The sequence below is a fragment of the Triticum urartu genome, chromosome 7 (assembly GCF_003073215.2).
Source record: "Triticum urartu cultivar G1812 chromosome 7, Tu2.1, whole genome shotgun sequence".
NCBI lineage: Eukaryota > Viridiplantae > Streptophyta > Magnoliopsida > Poales > Poaceae > Triticum > Triticum urartu.
In genome coordinates this window covers 658,585,843-658,608,129 of record NC_053028.1, presented here as the reverse complement: position 1 = coordinate 658,608,129, position 22,287 = coordinate 658,585,843, and the positions used below count along the sequence as shown (strand labels likewise).

Genomic DNA, 22,287 nt, shown 5'->3' with positions numbered 1-22,287 from the left:
ATACCTCTCACCCACCAAACTCAGCACCATTGTCGTCGCCACAACACCGGCGCAGCTGGCGATGGGAGGAAATGGGTTGGACGGAATGGGAGAAGGAGGCAGTGGATGGCCGTTCGCCCAAGTAGGCGATGAAACATAGAGGCTAAGTTCAGGAGAGACACTAAATATGCCTCTGGTTGATTATAGTTCCCTTTAGAGTGTTGTATAATCCTTTTGTGGAACAAGGCTCCCCCTCTTTTCATTACTTATCATACCGAAAATACAACAGTTTGGCAAAACGTTACATACATACAGGGTGCGGAAAAGGGAAAGAGAACCATCCAGATTACCAAAAAGCCCACTGCGCGCACCCGCAATCGGTATCGGCTCCTTGCACTACCTGGCGAAAACCTGGTAAAGTGTTTCGTATATGCATAAACTCGTGGATCATAGAAATAGAACAAGTTGCACATATTGATCTCAGGATTCACGGTCTTTGCTCGCTCCACATATAATGTCGATCGATCAATCGATGAATCCTCTAGTACGAACTGATGGCATATACAAGGCCTGATCATGGACTCATAGATGGATAGGTCGATCAGGAGGATGCCCTGCCGACGTACTCGACGTCGAAGAGGAGCGTGGAGTTGGGCGGGATGACGCACGAGGTGGGCTCCCACCCCCTGCACCCGGCCCCCTTCTCCCCGTAGGCCAGCTCCGGCGGCAGCCTCAGGCTCCGTTTCCCACCTGAAAAACCACACCAGAGCACCGACTCACACCGGGGAATTCAGTTCAGAGCAGAACGACGTGAGCTCGGCTGAGGCGTCGCGTACCGACTCTCATCGGCGGGATCCCTTCGCCGCCGGCGAGGCACAGGTCCCACCCCTTGATCACCTCCCCCACGCCCACCATGATGGTCAGCGGCCTCCCGCGGCCATAGCTACTGTCGAACACCGTGCCGTCCTCCAGCATCCCCCGGTAGTGCGCCTGCAGTGCGCGCGCCACGCCATGGCCAAACCACGACGAAACCGGTCAGCGTGCAGCCCGCGACTACTACCGGAACTACGCTAAGCCAGCGCGTGCATCAAGAACTTAATTAATCACTGTGGCGGAGGTTGGGCTCGAATTCGACTGACCTTGATGAGCTGGCCTTTGACGGCCTCGGCGCCGGTGCCGACGACGCGGTCGCAGAAGGCGAGGCCCGAGGGGGTCGCCTCGAGCGCGCACTCATCTGCCGCGGCCGCTGCGGGGAGGACGCGTGTGAGGAGAGCGGCGGATAGGACGGCTGCCGCGGCCTCGCGCCGGCGGAGGACGAGGTTCTTGCTGGTGGCGCCCGCGCCGGAGTCCGCGCTCGGCGGATTGGCGCAGAGGGGCGGCTGGGCGTTGGGCTTCGGGAGGCTGAGCAGGAGGCGGGATAGCGGCGAGGTGGAAGTGGCGGGAGCCATGGCTGCTGTGGCTCCTTCGCCTCCTTGCTTCCTCCCGGTCACGGCAGCTCACTCGAACGAGAAGGCGCCGCGTCACTAATGGATAAGGAGGGTCACGTGTTTGTCAACTGCGCTCTGCCGTGTGATTCTCAGACCATGCGCATCTGGGCCGTCAGTGCCAGATCCAATGGTCCTGAAGAGATACCAGTTGCAAGCGTCATTCGGTTGCTTGAAGACATCCTCAGAACCTAGCGGGCGAAATATACACCAGACTGTGTGTGTGTTGTGTAGCAAAAAGAAATATCAGCTTTTTTTTGTTGTGAAATTACAGAATTTTTTTAGCAGTAAACCACACTTTATTAGATTGCCTCAAGGTTTACAGGGATAATTAGGTGATCATGGGGAGCCCCTAGCCACACATGGCGACCAACATCTAAAGAATTAGAAATTTTTGCTAAATTATGAGTTCCCAATTAAGGGCTCGGCCTTCAAAAATGATATCACATGTGGAGAGCTCCCTTGCCCATAAACTTTGGTTGAGTCATAGTCTTCCAGAAAACCCAGCTTGGTTTATGTTTACCTTCCTTGCTTCCCCATCAGAATTGCCTGGTAAGCTTGTTCAAATATTCACATAACCCTCTTGGTAGCTTAAAACAAGACATTGAGAATACTGACACTACTTGAGTTACAAATTTAACCAAAACTTCCTTACCTTGATAGGAAATGTTTTTCTCAATCCAACATTTTACCTTGTTCCGTAATCTGTCCTTCAAATGTTTGAACGCTCCATATTTGGAAGTACCTATATCAAATGGCATACCTAGCTACTTGTCATTCAAAGACTCACTGGGGACATTCAAAACTCCTTTGATCTCCTCCTTAATATTTGTTGGGCACCCTTTGCTAAAAAACTGATTTGCTTGAGTTAATTCTCTGACCTGAAGCTTGACAGTACTTTTCTAACAGGTTTGATATCTCTCTTGCCCCATCACCACTAGCTTTGAAGAACATTAGGATATCATCCGCAAACAAAAGATGATTAATAGGCGGTGTCGACGGCGCCACTTGTATCCCATAAATTTGAGATGACTGGTCTAAAAATTTTAGGAGGCAGGAAAGGCCCTTCGCTGCCAACAAAAACAAGTAACGAGAAATCGGATCTTCCTGCCGAATGCCTCTGCTCGGCTTAAACTCCTCAAATTTCTACCCATTGAATAAAACATAATAGGAAACAAAAGTGACTAGGTTCATGACATTGTTTACCCACCTCTGAGAAAACCCCATCTTGGTCATAATTGCTATTAGATAGTCCCACTCGACCCTGTCATAGGCCTTCTGAAGGAAATATGCCCTAAAGGAAATAATAAAGTTGTTATTTATATTTCCTTATATCATGATAAATGTTTATTATTCATGCTAGAATTGCATTAATTGGTAACTTAGTACATGTGTGAATATATAGACAAACAGAGCGTCACTAGTATGTCTCTACTTGACTAGCTTGTTAATCAAAGATGGTTAAGTTTCCTAACCATGGACAAGAGTTGTCATTTGATGAACCGGATCACATCATTAGATAATGATGTGATTGACTTGACCCATCCATTAGCTTAGCACGACGATCGTTTAGTTTGTTGATATTACTTTCTTCATAACTTATACATGTTCCTATGACTATGGGATTATGCAACTTCCGAATACCGAAGGAACACTTAGTGTGCTATCAAACATCACAATGTACCTGGGTGACTATAAAGATGCTCTACAGGTGTCTCCGATAGTGTTTGTTGAGTTGGCATAGATCGAGATTAGGATTTGTCACTCCGTGTACCGAAGAGGTATCTCTGGGCCCTCTCGGTAATGCACATCACTTTAAGCCTTGCAAGCATTGTGACTAATGAGTTAGTTACGGGATGTTTCATTACGGAACGAGTAAAGATACTTGCCGGTAACAGGATTGAACTAGGTATTGAGATACCGATGATCGAATCTCGGGCAAGTAACATACCGATGACAAAGGGAACAATGTATGTTGTTATTCGGTTTGACCGATAAAGATCTTCGTAGAATATGTAGAAACCAATATGAGCATCCAGTTTCCGCTATTGGTTATTGACCGGAAGTGAGTCTCGGTCATGTCTACATAGTTCTCGAACCCGTAGGGTCCGCACGCTTAGCGTTCAGTGACGATCGGTATTATGAGTTTATGTGTTTTGATGTACCGAAGGTAGTTCGGAGTCCCAGTTATGATCACGGACATGAAGAGGAGTCTCGAAATGGTCGAGACATAAAAATCGATATATTGGAAGGCTATGTTTGGACATCGGAATGGTTTCGGGTGAGTTCGGGCATTTACTGGAGTACCAGGGAGTTACCGGAACCCCCCGGGGAGTCATTGGGCCTTAATGGGCCTTAGTGGGAGAGAGGAGAAGGCGGCCAAGGTGGGGGTGCCCCCCCCCAAGCCCAATCCGAATTGGGGTGGTGGGCCGACCCCCCTTTCCTCCTCCCTCTCCCCCCCTTCCTTCTTCTCCTACTCCTACTAGGAAAGGGGGAATCCTACTCCCACCAGGAGTAGGACTCCCCCCTTGGGCACGTCATGAGAGGGCCAGCCCTCCCCTCCTCCGCTCCTTTATATACGGGGGAGGGGGCACCCCATAGACACACAAGTTGATTGTTTAGCCATGTGCGGTGCCCCCACTCCACAGATTTCCACCTCGGTCATATCGTTGTAGAGCTTAGGCGAAGCCCTGTGCCGGTAACTTCATCATCACCGTCATCACGCTGTCATGGTAACGAAACTCTCCCTCGACCTTAGCTGGATCTAGAGTTCGTGGGACGTCATTGAGCTAAACGTGTGCAGACCGCGGAGGTGTCGTACCTTCGGTGCTAGGATCCGTCGGATCGTGAAGACATACGACTACATCAACCGTGTTGTCATAACGCTTCCGCTTATGGTCTACGAGGGTACGTGTACAACACTCTCCCCTCTCGTTGCTATGCATCACCTAGATGTATCTTGCGTGTGCGTAGGAATTTTTTTGAAATTACTGCGTTCCCCAACAGTGGCATCTGAACCAGGTCTATGCATAGATGTTATATGCACGAGTAGAACACAAAGGAGTTGTGGGCGTGGGTATATACATATTGCTTGCCGTCACTAGTTGATTTTTGATTCAGCGGTATTGCTGGATGAAGCGGCTCAGACCGACATTACGCGTACGCGTACGCGAGGTTGGTTCTACCGACGTGCTTCGCACACAGGTGGCTAGTGGGTGTCTGTTTCTCCAACTTTAGTTGAATCGGATTCAACGAACAGGGTTCTTTCTGAAGATCAAAAAGCAATCACTATACCGCGTTGTGGTTTTTGATGCGTAGGTAAGAACGGTTCTTGCTAAGCCCGTAGTAGCCACGTAAAACTTGCAACAACAAAGTAGAGGACGTCTAACTTGTTTTTGCAGGGCATATTGTGATGTGATATGGTCAAGTTGTGATTATGTAAATTGTTGTATGAGATGATCATGTTTTGTAACACAGTTATCGGCAACTGGCACGAGCCATATGGTTGTCGCTTTATTGTATGAAATGCGATCGCCATGTAATTGTTTTACTTTATCATTAAGAGGTAGTGATAGTCGTAGAAGCAATAGTTGGCGAGACGACAATGATGCTACGATGGAGATCAAGGTGTCAAGCCGGTGACGATGGTGATCATGACGGTGCTTTGGATATGGAGATCAAAGGCACAAGATGATGATGACCATATCATATCACTTATATTGATTGCATGTGATGTTTATCCTTTATGCATCTTGTTTTGCTGAGTTCGGTGGTAGCATTATAAGATGATCTCTCACTAAATTTGAAGGTACAAGTGTTCTCCTTGAGTATGCACCGTTGCTACAGTTCGTCGTTCCGAGACACCACGTGATGATCGGGTGTGATAAGGTCTACGTTCACATACAACGAGTGCAAGCCAGATTTGCACATGCAGAATACTCGGGTTAAACTTGATGAGCTTAGCATATGCAGATATGGCCTCGGAACACTGAGATCGAAAGGTCGAGCGTGAATCATATAGTAGATATGATCAACATAGTGATGTTCACCATTGAAAACTACTCCATCTCACATGATGATCGTGAAGGAAATATGCCCTAGAGGCAATAATAAAGTTGTTATTTATATTTCCTTATATCATGATGAATGTTTATTATTCATGCTAGAATTGTATTAACCGGAAACTTAGTACATGTGTGAATACATACACAAATAGTATGTCACTAGTATGCCTCTACTTGACTAGCTCGTTGAATCAATGATGGTTATGTTTCCTAACCATAGACATGAGTTGTCATTTGATTAACGATATCACATCATTAGAGAATGATGTGATTGACTTGACCCATATGTTAGCTTAGCACGATGATCGTTTAGTTTGTTGCTATTGCTTTCTCGATAACTTATACATGTTCCTATGACTATGAGATCATGCAACTCCCGAATACCGGAGGAACACTTAGTGTGCTATCAAACGTCACAACGTAACTGGGTGACTATAAAGATGCTCTACATGTGTCTCCAATGGTGTTTGTTGAGTTGGCATAGATCGAGATTAGGATTTGTCACTCCGAGTATCGGAGAGGTATCTCTGGGCCCTCTCGGTAATGCACATCACTATAAGCCTTGCAAGCAATGAGACTAATGAGTTAGTTACGAGATGATGCGTTACGGAACGAGTAAAGAGACTTGCCGGTAACGAGATTGAACTAGGTATTGAGATACCGACGATCGAATCTCGGGCAAGTAACATACCGATGACAAACGGAACAACTTATATCGTTATGTGGTCTGACCGATAAAGATCTTCATAGAATATGTGGGAGCCAATATGAACATCCAGGTTCCGCTATTTGTTATTGACCGGAAATGTGTCTCGGTCATGTCTACATAGTTCTCGAACCTGTAGGGTCCGCACGCTTAACGTTCAGTGACAATCGGTATTATGAGTTTATGTGTTTTGATGTACCAAAGGTAGTTCAGAATCCCGAATATGATCATGGACATGACGAGGAGTCTCGAAATGGTAGAGACATAAAGATTGATATATTGGACGGCTATATTCGAACACCGGAAGTGTTTCGGGTGATTTCGGAGAAAACCGGAGTGCCGGAGGGTTACCAGAACCCCCCACCCCCCACCCCCCGCCCAGGGAACTAATGGGCCACATGGGCCTTAGTGGAGAGAGAGAGAGGACCGGCCAGGGCTAGCCGCGCGCCCCTCCCCCTCTGGTCCGAATTGGACTAGGGAGGGGGGCGGCGCCCCCCTTTCCTTCTCCCTTCTCTTCCTTCCTTTCCCCCTCCTAGTAGGACTAGGAAAGGGGAGTCCTACTCCTACTAGGAGGAGGAATCCTCCTCTCGAGGCACGCCACAAGGGCTAGCCGGCCTCCCCCCTTGCTCCTTTATATACGGGGGCAAGGGGCACCCTAGGACACACAAGTTGATCATTGATCCCTTAGCCGTGTGCAGTGCCCCCCTCCACCATAATCCACCTCGGTCATATCATCATAGTGCTTAGGCGAAGCCCTGTGACGGTAGCTTCATCATCACTGTCATCACGCCGTCGTGCTGACGAAGCTCTCCCTCGACACTCACCTGGATCGAGAGTTTGTGGGACGTCACCGAACCGAACATGTGCAGATCATGGAGGTGCCGTACTTTCGGTACTAGCATTGTTCGGATCGTGAAGACGTACAACTACATCAACCGCGTTGACATAACGATTCCGCTTACAGTCTACGAGGGTACGTGGACAACACTCTTTCCCTCTCATTGCTATGCATCACCATGATAGATCTTGCGTGTGCATAGGAAGTTTTTTGAAATTACTGCGTTCCCCAACAGTGGAATCCGAGCTAGGTCTATGCGTAGATGTTATATGCATGAGTAGAACACAAAGGGCTTGTGGGCGTGGGTATATACATATTGCTTGCTGTCACTAGTTGATTCTTGATTCGGCGGTATTGTTGGATGAAGCGGCTCATACTAACATTACGCGTACGCTTACGCGAGACTGGTTCTACCGACGTGCTTCGCACACAGGTGTCTAGTGGGTGTCTATTTCTCCAACTTTAGTTGAATCGGTTTCAATGAACAGGGTTCTTTCTAAAGATCAAAAAGCAATCACTATGCCGCGTTGTGGTTTTTGATGCGTAGGTAAGAACGGTTCTTGCTAAGCCCATAGCAGCCACGTAAAACTTGCAACAACAAAGTAGAGGACGTCTAACTTGTTTTTGCGGGGCATGTTGTGATGTGATATGGTCAAGACATGATGAGATATAAATTGTTGTATGAGATGATCATGTTTTGTTGAAGTTATCGGCAACTGGCAGGAGCCTTATGGTTGTCTCTTTATTGCATAAGATGCAAGCGCCATATAATTGTTTTACTTTATCGCTATGCGATAGCAATAGTTGCAAAAGCAATAGTTGGAGAGACAACCATGTGACGACACATTGATAAAGATCAAGATGATGTAGATCATGGTGTCATGCCGGTGATGATGGAGATCATGACAGTAGTTTGGAGATGGAGATCAAAGGCACAAAATGATGATGGCCATATCATGTCACATATTTTGATTACATGTGATGTTTATCTTTTATGCTTCTTATTTTGCTTAGTATGGCGGTAGCATTATAAGATGATCTCTCACTAAATTTCGAGGTATAAGTGTTCTCCCTGAGTATGCACCGTTGCTACAGTTCGTCGTGCCAAGACACCACGTGATGATCGGGTGTGATAAGCTCTACGTTCACATACAACGGGTGCAAGCCAGTTTTGCACACGCCGAATACTTCGGTTAAACTTGAGGAGCCTAGCATATGCAGATATGACCTCGGAACACTGAGACCGAAAGGTCGAGCGTGAATCATATAGTAGATATGATCAACATAGTGATGTTCACCATTGAAAACTACTCCATCTCACGTGATGATCGGACATGGTTTAGTTGATATGGATCACGTGATCACTTAGATTATTAGAGGATGTCTATCTAAGTGGGTGTTCTTAAGTAATTTGATTAATTGAACTTTAATTTATCATGAACTTAGTACCCGATAGTATTTTGCATGTCTATGTTGTTGTAGATAGATGGCCCGTGTTGTTGTTCTGTTGAATTTTAATGCGTTCCTAGAGAAAGCTAAGTTGAAAGATGATGGTAGCAACACATGGACTGGGTCTGTAACTTGAGGATTATCCTCATTGATGCACAGAAGAATTATGTCCTAAAAGCACCGCTAGGTGACAAACCCGCTGCGGGAGCAACGCCAGATGTTGTGAACACCTGGCAGAGCAAAGTTGATGACTACTCGATAGTTCAATGTGCCATGCTTTACAGCTTAGAACCGGGACTTCAACGATGCATTGAACGTCATGGAGCATATGAGATGTTTCAGGAGTTGAAGTTAATATTTCAAGAAAATGCCCGGATTGAGAGATATGAAGTCTCCAATAAGTTCTACAGCTGCAAAATGCAGGAGAATAGTTTTGTCAGTGAACATATACTCAGGATGTTTGGGTACCACAACCACTTGACTCAGCTGGGAGTTAATCTTTCTGATGATAGTGTCATTGACCGAGTTCTTCAATCACTGCCACCAAGCTACAAGAGCTTCGTGATGAACTATAATATGCAAGGGATGGATAAGACAATTCATGAGCTCTTCGCAATGCTAAAAGTTGCGGAGGTAGAAATCAAGAAGGAGCATCAAGTGTTGATGGTCAACAAGACCACCAGTTTCAAGAAAAAGGGTATAGGGAAGAAGGGGGACTTCAAGAAGAAAAACAAGCCAGTTGCTGCTCAAGTGAAGAAACCCAAGTCTGGACCTAAGCCTGAGACTGAGTGCTTCTACTACAAAGGGACTGGTCACTGGAAGTGGAACTATCCCAAGTATTTGGCGGAGAAGAAGGATGGCAAAGTGAAAGGTATATTTGATATACATGTTATTAATGTGTACCTTACTAATGCTTGCAATAGTGCCTGGGTATTTGATACTGGTTCTGTTGTTAATATTTGCAACTCGAAATAGGGGCTACGGATTAAGAGAATATTGGCTAAGGACGAGGTCATGATGCGCATGGGAAATGGTTCCAAAGTCGATGTGATCGCCGTCGGCACGCTACCTCTACATCTACCTTCGGGGTTAGGTTTAGACCTAAATAATTGTTATTTGGTGCCAGCGTTGAGAATGAACATTATATCTGGATCCTGTTTGATGCGAGACGGTTATTCATTTAAATCAGAGAATAATGGTTGTTCTATTTATATGAGTAATATCATTTATGGTCATGCACCCTTGATGAGTGGTCTGTTTTTACTAAATCTTGATAGTAGTGATACACATGTTCATAGTATTGAAGCCAAAAGATGCAGAGTTGATAATGATAGTGCAACTTATTTGTGGCACTACTGTTTGGGTCATATTGGTGTAAAGCGCATGAAGAAACTCCATTCTGATGGACTTCTGAAATCACTTGATTATGAATCACTTGGTACTTGCAAACTATGCCTCATGGGCAAGATGACTAAAACTTTGTTCTCCGAAACAGTGGAGCGAGCAATGGAGTTATTGGAAATCATACATACTGATGTATGTGGTCCAATGAACATTGAGGCTCGTGGCGGATATCGTTATTTTCTCACCTTCATAGATAATTTGAGCAGATATGGGTATATCTACTTAATGAAACATAAGTCTGAAACATTTGAGAAGTTCAAAGAATTTCAGAGTGAAGTGGAAAATCATCGTAACAAGTAAATAAAGTTTCTACGATCTGGTCGTGGAGGAGAATATTTGAGTTACGAGTTTGGTGTTCATTTGAAACAATGCGGAATAGTTTCGCAACTCACGCCTGATACGTCCATTTTGCATCATGCTTTTATATCGATATTTATTGCATTATGGGTTGTTATTACACATTATGTCACAATACTTATGAATATTCTCTCTTATTTTACATGGTTTACATAAAGAGGTAGAATGCCGGCAGCTGGGATTCTAGGCTGGAAAAGGAGCAAATATTAGAGACCTATCCTGCACAGCTCCAAAAGTCCAAAAACTTCACGGAAGTCATTTTCAGAATATATAAAAAATACTGAGCGCAAGAAGTTCACCAGGGGGGCCACACCCTGCCCACGGGGGTGGGGGCGCACCCTACCCCCCTGGGCGCGCCCCCTACCTCGTGGGCCCCCTGGTGGCCCTCCGATGTCCATCTTCTGTTATATGGAGTCTTTCAATGAGGAAAAATCATAAGCCATCTTTCCAGATGAGACTCCGCCACCACGAGGCGGAACCTTGGCGGAACCAATCCAGGGCTCTAGCGGAGCTATTCTGCCAGGGAAACTTCTCTCCGGGAGGGGGAAATCATCGCCATCGTCATCACCAACGCTCCTCTCATCGGGAGAGGGGAATCTCCATCGACATGTTCATCAGCACCATCTCCTCTCAAAACCCTAGTTCATCTCTTGTATCCAATTCTTGTCTCCAAGTCTGGGATTGGTACCTGTGTGTTGCTAGTAGTGTTAATTACTCCTTGTAGTTGATACTAGTTGGTTTATTTGGTGGAAGATCATATGTTCAGATCCTTTATGCATATTAATACCCCTCTGATTATGAACATTAATATGCTTTGTGAGTAGTTACGTTTGTTCCTGAGGACATGGGAGAAGTCTTGCTATTAGTAGTCATGTGAATTTGGTATTCGTTCGATATTTTGATGAGATGTATGTTGTCTCTCCACTAGTGGTGTTATGTGAACGTTGACTACATGACACTTCACCATTCCTTGGGCCTAGAGGAAGGCATTGGGAAGTAATAAGTAGATGATGGGTTGCTAGAGTGACAAAAGCTTAAACCCTAGTTTATGTGTTGCTTTGTAAGGGGCTGATTTGGATCCATATGTTTCATGCTATGGTTAGGTTTACCTTAATACTTTTGTTGTAGTTGCGGATACTTGCAATAGAGGTTAATCATAAGTGGGATGCTTGTCCAAGTAAGGACAGTACCCAAGCACCGGTCCACCCACATACCAAATTATCAAAGTACTGAACGTGAATCATATGAACGTGATGAAAACTAGCTTGACGATATTCCCATATGTCCTCGGGGGCACTTTACATCATATAAGAGTTTGTCCAGGCTTGTCCTTTGCTACAAAAAGGATTGGTCCACCTTGCTGCACTTTATTTACTTTTGTTACTTGTTACTCATTACAAATTATCCTATTACAAAACTATATGTTACCTATTATTTCAGTGCTTGCAGAGAATACCTTGCTGAAAACCACTTATCATTTCCTTCTGCTCCTCGTTGGGTTCGACACTCTTACTTATCGAAAGGACTACGATAGATCCCCTATATTTGTGGGTCATCAACACCACCCGGAACACCACAGCGTAATGGTGTGTCCGAACGCCGTAATCGTACTTTACTAGATATGGTGCGATCTATGATGTCTCTTACTGATTTACCGTTATCGTTTTGGGTTTATGCTTTAGAGACGGCTGCATTCACATTCAATAGGGTACCATCTAAATCCGTTGAGACGACACCTTATGAACTATGGTTTGGCAAGAAACCCAAGTTGTCGTTTCTTAAAGTTTGGGGTTGTGATGCTTATGTGAAAAAGCTTCAACCTGATAAGCTCGAACCCAAATCGGAGAAATGTGTCTTCATAGGATACCCAAAGGAGACTGTTGGGTACACCTTATATCACAGATCCGAAGGCAAGATATTCGTTGCTAACAATGGATCCTATCTAGAGAAGGAGTTTCTCTCGAAAGAAGTGAGTGGGAGGAAAGTATAACTTGATGAGGTAATTGTACCAGCTCCCTTATTGGAAAGTAGTTCGTCACTGATATCAGTTCCAGTGATTCCTACGCCAGTAAGTGAGGAAGCTAATGATGATGATCATGAAACTTCTGATCAAGTTACTACCGAACCTCGTAGGTCAACCAGAGTAAGATCCGCACGAGAGTGGTACGGTAATCCTGTTCTGGAGGTCATGTTACTTGACCATGACGAACCTACGAACTACGAGGAAGCGATGATGAGCCCAGATTCCGCAAAATGGCTTGAGGCCATGAAATCTAAGATGGGATCCATGTATGAGAACAAAGTGTGGACTTTGGTTGACTTGCCCGATGATCGGCAGGCCATAGAGAATAAATGGATCTTCAAGAAGAAGACTGACGCTGACGGTAATGTTATTGTCTACAAAGCTTGACTTGTTGCAAAAGGTTTTCGACAAGTTCAAGGAGTTGACTATGATGAGACCTTCTCACCCATAGCGATGCTTAAGTCCGTCCGAATCATGTTAGCAATTGCTGCATTTTATGATTATAAAATCTGGCAAATGGATGTCAAAACTGCATTCCTTAATGGATATCTTAAAGAAGAGTTGTATATGATGCAACCAGAAGGTTTTGTCGATCCAAAAGGTGCTAACAAAGTGTGCAAGCTCCAGCGATCGATTTATGGACTGGTGCAAGCCTCTCGGAGTTGGAATATACACTTTGATAGTGTGATCAAAGCTTATGGTTTTATAAAGACTTTTGGAGAAGCCTGTATTTACAAGAAAGTGAGTGGGAGCTCTGTAGCATTTCTGATATTATATGTAGATGACATATTGTTGATCGGAAATGATACTGAATTTCTAAATAGCATAAAAGTATACTTGAATAAGAATTTTTCAGTGAAAGACCTCGGTGAAGCTGCTTATATATTGGGCATCAAGATCTATAGAGATAGATCAAGACGCTTAATTGGACTTTCACAAAGCACATACCTTGATAAAGTTTTGAAGAAGTTCAAAATGGATCAGGCAAAGAAAGGGTTCTTACCTATGTTACAAGGTGTGAAGTTGAGTCAGACTCAATGCCCAACCACTACAGAAGATAGAGAGAAAGTGAAAGTTATTCCCTATGCTTCAGCCATAGGTTCTATCATGTATGCAATGTTGTGTACCAGACCTGATGTGTGCCTTGCTATTAGTTTAGCAGGGAGGTACCAAAGTAATCCAGGAGTGGATCACTGGACAATGGTCAAGAACATCCTGAAATACCTGAAAAGTACTAAGGATATGTTTCTCGTATATGGAGGTGACAAAGAGCTCGTCGTAAATGGCTACGTTCATGCATGCTTTGACACTGATCCGGATGACTCTAAGTCACAAACCGGATATGTGTTTTTATTAAATGGTGGAGCTGTCAGTTGGTACAGTTCCAAGGAGAGTGTCGTGGTGGGATCTTCGTGTGAAGCGGAGTACATAGCTGCTTCGGAAGCAGCAAATGAAGGAGTCTGGATGAAGGAATTCATATCCGATCTAGGTGTCATACCTAGAGCATCGGGTCCAATGAAAATCTTTTGTGACAACACTGGTGCAATTGCCTTGGCAAAGGAATCCAGATTTCACAAAAGAACCAAGCACATCAAGAGACGCTTCAATTCCATTCACGATCAAGTCAAGGAGGGAGACATAGAGATTTGCAAGATACATACGGATCTGAATGTCGCAGATCCGTTGACTAAGCCTCTCTCACGAGCAAAACATGATCAACACGAAGACTCCATGGGTGTTAGAATCATTACAATGTAATCTAGATTATAGACTCTAGTGCAAGTGGGAGCCTGAAGTAAATATGCCCTAGAGGCAATAATAAAGTTGTTATTTATATTTCCTCATATCATGATGAATTTTTATTATTCATGCTAGAATTGTATTAATCGGAAACTTAGTACATGTGTGAATACATAGACAAACAGTATGTCACTAGTATGCATCTACTTGACTAGCTCGTTGAATAAATGATGGTTATGTTTCCAAACCATAGACATGAGTTGTCATTTGATTAACGAGATCACAACATTAGAGAATGATGTGATTGACTTGACCCATCCGTTAGCTTAGCACGATGATCGTTTAGTTTGTTGATATTGCTTTCTCCATAACTTATACATGTTCCTATGACTATGAGATCATGCAACTCCCGAATACCGGAGGAACACTTAGTGTGCTATCAGACGTCACAACGTAACTGGGTGACTATAAAGATGCTCTACAGGTGTCTCCAATGGTGTTTGTTGAGTTGGCATAGATCAAGATTAGGATTTGTCACTCCGAGTATCGGAGAGGTATCTCCGGGCCCTCTCGGTAATGCACATCACCATAAGCCTTGCAAGCAATGTGACTAATGAGTTAGTTAGGGGATGATGCATTATGGAACGAGTAAAGAGAATTGCCAGTAACGAGATTGAACTAGGTATTGAGATACCGACGATCGAATCTCGGGCAAATAACATACCGATGACAAAGGGAACAACGTATATCATTATGCGGTTTGACCGATAAAGATCTTCGTAGAATATGTGGGAGCCAATATGAACATCCAGGTTCCGCTATTGGTTATTGACCGGAGACGTGTCTCGGTCATGTCTAGATAGTTCTCGAACCCGTAGGGTCCGCATGGTAAACGTTCGGTGATGATCGGTATTATGAGTTTATGTGTTTTGATGTACCGAAGGTAGTACGGAGACCCGGATATGATCCCGGACATGAAGAGGAGTCTCAAAATGGTCGAGACATAAAGATTCATATATTGGACGGCTATATTCGGACATCGGAAGTGTTCCGGGTGATTTCGGAGAAAACCGGAGTGCCGGAGGGTTACCGGAACCCCCCGGGGAACTAATGGTCCACATGGGCCTTAGTGGAAAGAGAGAGGGTCGGCTAGGGCAGGCCGCGCGCCCCCTCCCCCTCTGGTCCGAATTGGACTAGGGAAGGGGGGGCGCCCCCCTTCCCTTCTCCCTTCTCCCTTCTCCTCCTTCCTTTCCCGCTCCTAGTAGGACTAGGAAAGGGGAGTCCTACTCCTACTAGGAGGAGGACTCCTCCTCTCCACACGCGCCACAAGGGCCGGCCGGCCTCCCCCCTTGCTCCTTTACATACGGGGGCAAGGGGTCACCCTAGGACACACAAGTTGATCACTGATCCCTTAGCCGTGTGCGGTGCCCCCACCATAATCCACCTCGGTCATATCATCGTAGTGCTTAGGCGAAGCCCTGCGACGGTAGCTTCATCATCACCGTCATCACGCCATCGTGCTGACGAAGCTCTCCCTCAACACTCAGCTGGATCGAGAGTTCGTGGGACGTCACCGAGCCGAACGTGTGCAGATCGCGGAGGTGCCGTACTTTCGGTACTAGGATCGGTCGGATCGTGAAGACATACGACTACATCAACCGCGTTGTCATGTCTATGTTGTTGTAGATAGATGGCCCATGCTGTTGTTCCGTTGAATTTTAACGCGTTCCTAGAGAAAGCTAAGTTGAAAGATTATGGTAGCAACTACACGGACTGGGTCCGTAACTTGAGGATTATCCTCATTGCTGCACAGAAGAATTACGTCCTGGAAGCACCGCTGGGTGACAAACCTGTTGCAGATGATGCTGACGACGTTAAGAACGTCTAGCAAAGCAAAGCTGATGAATACTCGATAGTTTAGTGTGCCATGCTTTACGGCTTAGAACCAGGACTTTAAGGACGTTTTGAACGTCATGGAGCATATGAGATGTGCCATGCTTTACTGCTTCATTTTCTTCAACTTATAATTTAAATTTTTTACTATTGTACTAGCGTGTCCCCTACCATGCAAGAGTTTTTGTCTTGGATAAGATAGGTTTCAGTCCTATGAAAACTACTATGGAGGTAAAGAGAGTTTACTTGAAGACCGAGCATGGTTATACTTTCCATGCAAAATTATACAACACAGACACGTACACCTATTTTGAATGCAAAACTTGGCAAGCACTATGTAACACCCTCGATGCGACTATAGCTCCCACGTGTCGAGGCACGACTTAGAGACATAATCGCATTGAAGGCATATGTCACAAGTTAGGCAATCTTCACAACATCCCATGTAATATGATAATAAAAGGGGAGATAACATAGTTGGCTTACACTCGCCACGTCAATCAAGTACATAAATAACATTGCATCATTCAAACACTCATGGCCCGGCTACGGCGCCAAAATAAAAGAGAACCCAACATGCGACAACGGTCCCGTTCACCCCCAACTGGGCACCACTACTGATCGTCGGGAAAGGAAACATAGTATCGCTGAGAATCTTCGTCGAACTCCCACTTGAGCTCACACGCGTCTCCCGGAGCGGAATCATCAGGCCCTGCATCTGGTGTAATAGTAATCTGTGAGCCACAGGGACTCAGCAATCTCGCACCCTCGCGATCAAGACTATTTAAGCTTATAGGTTTGGCAAGGTAAACATGTAAGTGGAGCTGCAGCAAGCGACTAGCAAGTATGGTGGCTACCTTATTCGCAAAGGAGAGCGAGAAGAGGAGGCAAAGCACGAGCGAGAAACTAGAGTACAACCTGCGCAAACATTACTCCAACACCGTGTCCACTTCCCGGACTCCGCTGAGAAGAGGCCATCACGGTAACACACTCAGTTGATTCATTTTAATTAATTAAGATTCAAGTTATCTACAACCGGACATTAACAAATTCCCATCTGCCCATAACCGCGGGCACGGCTTTCGAAAGTTCAATCCCTGCAGGGGAGTCCCAACTTAGCCCATGACAAGCTCTCACGGTCAACGAAGGAATAGACCTCCTCCCAAGACGTTCCGATCAGACTCGGTATCTCGGTAATTCAAGACACTTCGACAGGTTAAAACAAGACCAGCAACACCGCCCGAATGTGCCGACAAATCCCGATAGGAGCTGCACATATCTCTTTCTCAGGGCACACTCAGATTGTCCTAGGTACGGGTAGGCCAGCCCAGAGTTGCCCCTGGTGGCCACCGGTAGCTGACAGGTGGACCAACACTTAGAGGAGCACTGGCCCGGGGGGGTTAAAATAAGATGACCCTTGAGTCTGCAGAACCCAAGGGAAAGAAAAAAAGGCTAGGTGGCAAATGGTAAAACCAAGGTTGGGCATTGCTGGAAAAGCTTTAATCAAGGCGAACTATCAAGGGGTTCCCATTATAACCCAACCGCGTAAGGAACGCAAATATCCGGGAACATAACACCGATATGACGGAAACTAGGGCGGCAAGAGTGGAACAAAACACTAGGCGAGAGGCCGAGCCTTCCACCCTTTACCAAGTATATAGATGCATTAAGATAACATGGCAATATAATGATAGCCCAACAAGTAAATAAATGATGTTCCAACAAGGAACGGCCTCCAATCTTCACCTGCAACTAGCAACGCTATAAGAGGGGCTGAGCAAAGCGGTAACATAGCCAATCAACGGTTTGCTAGGACAATGGTGGGTTAGAGGTTTGACATGGAAATTTGGGAGGCTTGCAAGCAAGTGGTAGGCATCGTAGCAATGGCATAGCAAAAGAGCGAGCAGACTAGCATAGCAAAGATAGTAGTGATTTCGAGGGTATGATCATCTTGCCTGCACAGTTGTCAGAGTTGACTGGATCCTCGAAAGCAAACTCAACGGGCTCCTCATTAGCGAACTCGTCTCCCGGCTCTACCCAAACAAGACAAACAAGCAACAAGGATACAATCAACCACGTGCAAACTCAAACAACACAATGCAAGGACGATATGCTATGCGAGATGCGATGCGGGATGCAAAATGCAAGATATGATAGGAAATGCATGAACCTGGCCTCAACTTGGAATTCCAAGGGTGCCACTGGAAGGATGGGATGAAATCTCTTGAAAACGATATAAAGAACGCCGGAATCGAAGTTACGGTTTGGGAATGGCAAGCGATTCAAAAATGACACCGGTCTGCGGTTTACAGCAAGTAGGTGTCTAAATGCAAAGAGATGAACATGCTACAGCACCCAAACAAGACAACAAAATACATGGCAGGGATGCACACAAGATGCTTAACAAAAGTCTAGCACTGAGCTACGGCCAATTCATCCATTAGGAGGTTCAAACAAGCATGGCAAAAACGCAAATGGTAAAACAGATCTCAGACTTTGTGAAATTAACACTTGTCTGGAATTTCAGATCATATAGCCCTCTTCGGAGCAACAAAACAACATGCCACAGGACCTGAACATGGTAAAGAAAGAGATGGCATGGAGCTACTCAACAAGCTTAACAAAAGTCCCTTAGTGACCTTGAGCCAAAAGGGATCACAAAATATACTAACAAGCACACGAACATAGCAAAAACATAATCAGTGTTCAGACAGTGAAAACTGGGACATGCTGAAATATAACTCATGAAGGCATGTTTACGAGCTCGATGCACTCACCACGGTGCAAGTCATGGCAATACAAGCATACATCCCTTAAGAAGGCACAAAATGCAAGCTATACATGGCAAGAACAAAGGCATAGCATGCACGGATCAACTACAATAACATCGGCAAAATCGCAAACAAGTTGACGATCTGCCCAGATTCACAACGAAGCAAAAGTAGAGCTCGATTGACTCAAGCTAGGGTGCTCCATAATTGCAAAAAAAGACATGGATGGATAGATCACTACAAGATTAACAAAACTCCCTTATTGATCATCCTCAAAAGAGGCACGGATCACTAGGAAACAACACAAACATATGGCATCGTGAACTAAACAATCCCAGGACTTAGTGAAATTACTAAGTCCCTGAAAACAGAATTACCGGGTGCCTCACTTTGCAAGCTTGCACAAGTCACCACACACCCTAAAAATGCATGGGTTGTACCTCTGGATAGATGGCAAAACCCTTAACAAAACATATGAAGAACTCACGGGCATAGCATGCACACAATAATCATGGCAAAAAAGACAAAAGTGCTAAATGAAGTAACAGATCTGACAATTAACTCAAGTAGCCCTCTTCTGACAGCATTTCGGGCATCAAGATGAGCTCAAATGAAAATGATGCAATGGAATGAAATGATGTACTCTCTAAGATGAACATTCTGATATGCTATATGCATGAATCGGAGCTATGGATGCAAAGTTATGGAGCCGCGAACATGAGCATATGGATCAAGAATTCTAGGACTTGGTGAAAAAAACGACCTAGGGTTAGGATTTCAGATCTGAGATCCGGGCACGGATCCCGAGGCGGCGCTGCACTGTAGCTGTTCATCGGGGAAGAAGAAGAACAGCGGCCGGCGGGAGGAGGCGGTGGCCGGCGGCCGGGTCCGGTGGCCGGCGGCCGGGTCCGGTGGCCGGCGGCCGGATCTGGCCGGGCTGGAGTCGCCGGGCGGCAAGGTGGCTGCGGGCGGCCGGTGGCTCCCCGGGGCGGCGAGGGCGGCGCCAAGGCGTGCGGCGGCGGGGGCGCGCGGTGGCGTGTGGCGGCGGCGGGGGCCCGCAGTGGCGCGCGGCGGCCGGCACGGTGGCGGCGGGCGGCGGGGCGCGGGGTTTAGCAGGCGGCGGCGCGGGGCGGAGCAGGCGGCGAGGCGGCTTCGGGCCGGGGAGGGCCCGCGGCGGGCTTGCGGGCCGACGGCGGGGAGATGTGGCCGGACCAGTGGGAGGCGGACACATGGCGGCGGCGGGGCGTCCGGACAATGTCCGTCGGTGCAAAATTTGTCCGGCGGGTGCGGTGAGAGTGGATCTAGGGTTTCGGGGAGGGGGATCCGGAATTTGGAATGGGGGTGTATATATAGGCATAGAGGGAGCTAGGAGAGTCCAAATGAGGTGCGGTTTTCGGCCATGCGATCGTGATCGAACGCTCTAGGACATGGAGCAGAGTTTGGTGGGTTTTGGGCCAAATTGGAGGGGTGTTGGGCTGCAACACACACGAGGCCTTTTCGGTCCCTCGGTTAACCGTTGGAGTATCAAACGAAGTCCAAATGATACGAAACTTGACAGGTGGTCTACCGGTAGTAAACCAAGGCCGCTTGACAAGTCTCGGTCCAATCCGGAAATTTTTAATCCCCACACATGAAAGAAAGCTAGAAATGACCACCGGAGGAGAACGAAGCGCCGGAATGCAAAACGGACAACGGGAAAAATGCTCGAATGCACGAGACGAACACGTATGCAAATGCAATGCACATGATGATATGATATGAGATGCATGACAAAGACAACAACACACGGAGACAAAGACCCGAACCCGAGGAAATAAAATAACTTAACACCGGAAACGGCAAGAGTTGGAGTACAAATAGGGAAAGTTACATCCGGGGTGTTACACACTATGCAAGACTTATGCATTTGAGCCTGATATGGTTATCACCTTTGATATTCGTCCGGAAGATGATATTGAAGGTAATATCGACATCTAGGTCGATGTGCAGACGCCTCCAGTTATACCATTATGTGAGTTTCTCAACCATATTTATGTCTTCGATATTGTTTATTCAAAAATAGTTGACAACTAATTTTCTATTAACAGCTTATTTCCGTTCAAGCAAACATGTCCAGCGCTTGCTAGACAGGACCTACTATTGTCCCAGGGCTGAACTAAACTGCGAGGAGATAAGTCATTATGTTTCATGGCTTGAGGATCTTCATACTGTCAAGACAAATTGTTTTTCTGGACTTAAAAATCTTAGTACTCAAAACGTGCGACCAATAGTGTTCCTACTGAACTACGGTCACATCTATTTAGGAAAGATTCTAAGATTTTTACTATTTGACATCAGTGCATCTTTTGCATACACTATTTTGAAGCTAAACTTCATTGCCAAGTATGTTACTATACGATGTTCTTCAATATGGACTCCCGATGAATGTTGTGCCTCATTGGATCGAGACTAAAGGCCGCATGAGAATTGTTAGCTTAAGGCCAAGACATCCTACAATGCACTTTAGTGCATTCCAGATTTCTAATAGCAAGGAATGCTTAATAGTGAAAGACTGGAGCAAAATTGTGAACGATCGCAGAGAAGTACTAGGGGGAAGCAATCAGAAGCGAAGCCCACGATTAGGAGACAGGTTCATCTTCATGCTCCAACTTGATGAAGCGGGAGTGCTACACATGTTTTATGCTATTTTACCTGAGAGAGAGCAGCAGGAGTGATTAGCTAGCTAGAAATGAGTTATGATGATCAAATAGCTAGTGTTGGTGGTAATGACTATGATTATTATTATTACCTAGTGTTGGTGGAGATTAGATATAGCTACCGCAGCTAGTGTTGGTGGTGATTAGCTAGCTAGAATAAGTTTGAAGATGATGATGTGTTCTACACTATGACTATGATGATTAAATAGCTACTGTTGGTGGTAATGACTATGATGATGATTAAATAGCTTGTGTTGGCGGATTAGATTCATGTGGAGGCAACATGTGGTGCACATCGAAAGTACTACTAGTCCAAACTAGATCAAGTTTGGATTAGTAGTATACTTTTGACATGCACCACATGTTGCCTCCACTTAAACCTAATCCACCTTTATTTGACACACTGTTATGGACATACTGATATAACAACCTCATAATTGGTATTATACCAAAATTTATATAACGGCGTATAAATACACTAAAAATAAAAAAATACTAGTAGCGATGAACAGGAAACACGCTACTACTAGTTAGATTAGCAATAGCGCCAGGATAACACGCGATGCGGCTATATGTCTTAGCAGTAGCGTGTGCCGCACGCGCTACTACTAAGTAATAGTTGTAGCGCCTTACTAGTAGTGCGGTTCCACGCGCTACTAATAGGCATGAAACTCACGCTACTACTAGGTTTTTCCCTAATAGTGTATGATTGAAATAACAAAACTCAAAGCTGACAAAATATATTCAATATTGACCTTGTTTTAAAGATCTCCGCGCCAGGAGTTCAAATATATAAGAAGTTTCAAAATTGAATTTTTATTTAAAAGATATAAATAAATGATTCAAAATAACAAAGATAAATAAAAAGGTGAATTTTTTGTGT

The 22,287-nt window shown here is 45.3% G+C and overlaps 1 protein-coding gene across 1 annotated transcript; it reads right to left on the bottom strand.

Moving 5' to 3' along the window:
* Positions 1–394: 394 nt before the first annotated feature.
* LOC125521341 (peptidyl-prolyl cis-trans isomerase FKBP13, chloroplastic-like) lies at positions 395–1,514 on the bottom strand. Its single transcript, XM_048686398.1, has 3 exons — positions 1,119–1,514; positions 816–969; positions 395–729 (listed from the first exon to the last, which is right to left on the bottom strand). The coding sequence occupies exons 1-3, from the start codon at positions 1,425–1,427 to the stop codon at positions 581–583; spliced, it is 612 nt and encodes a 203-aa protein (XP_048542355.1). The 5' UTR covers positions 1,428–1,514; the 3' UTR covers positions 395–580.
* Between the last annotated feature and the right edge of the window lie 20,773 nt (positions 1,515–22,287).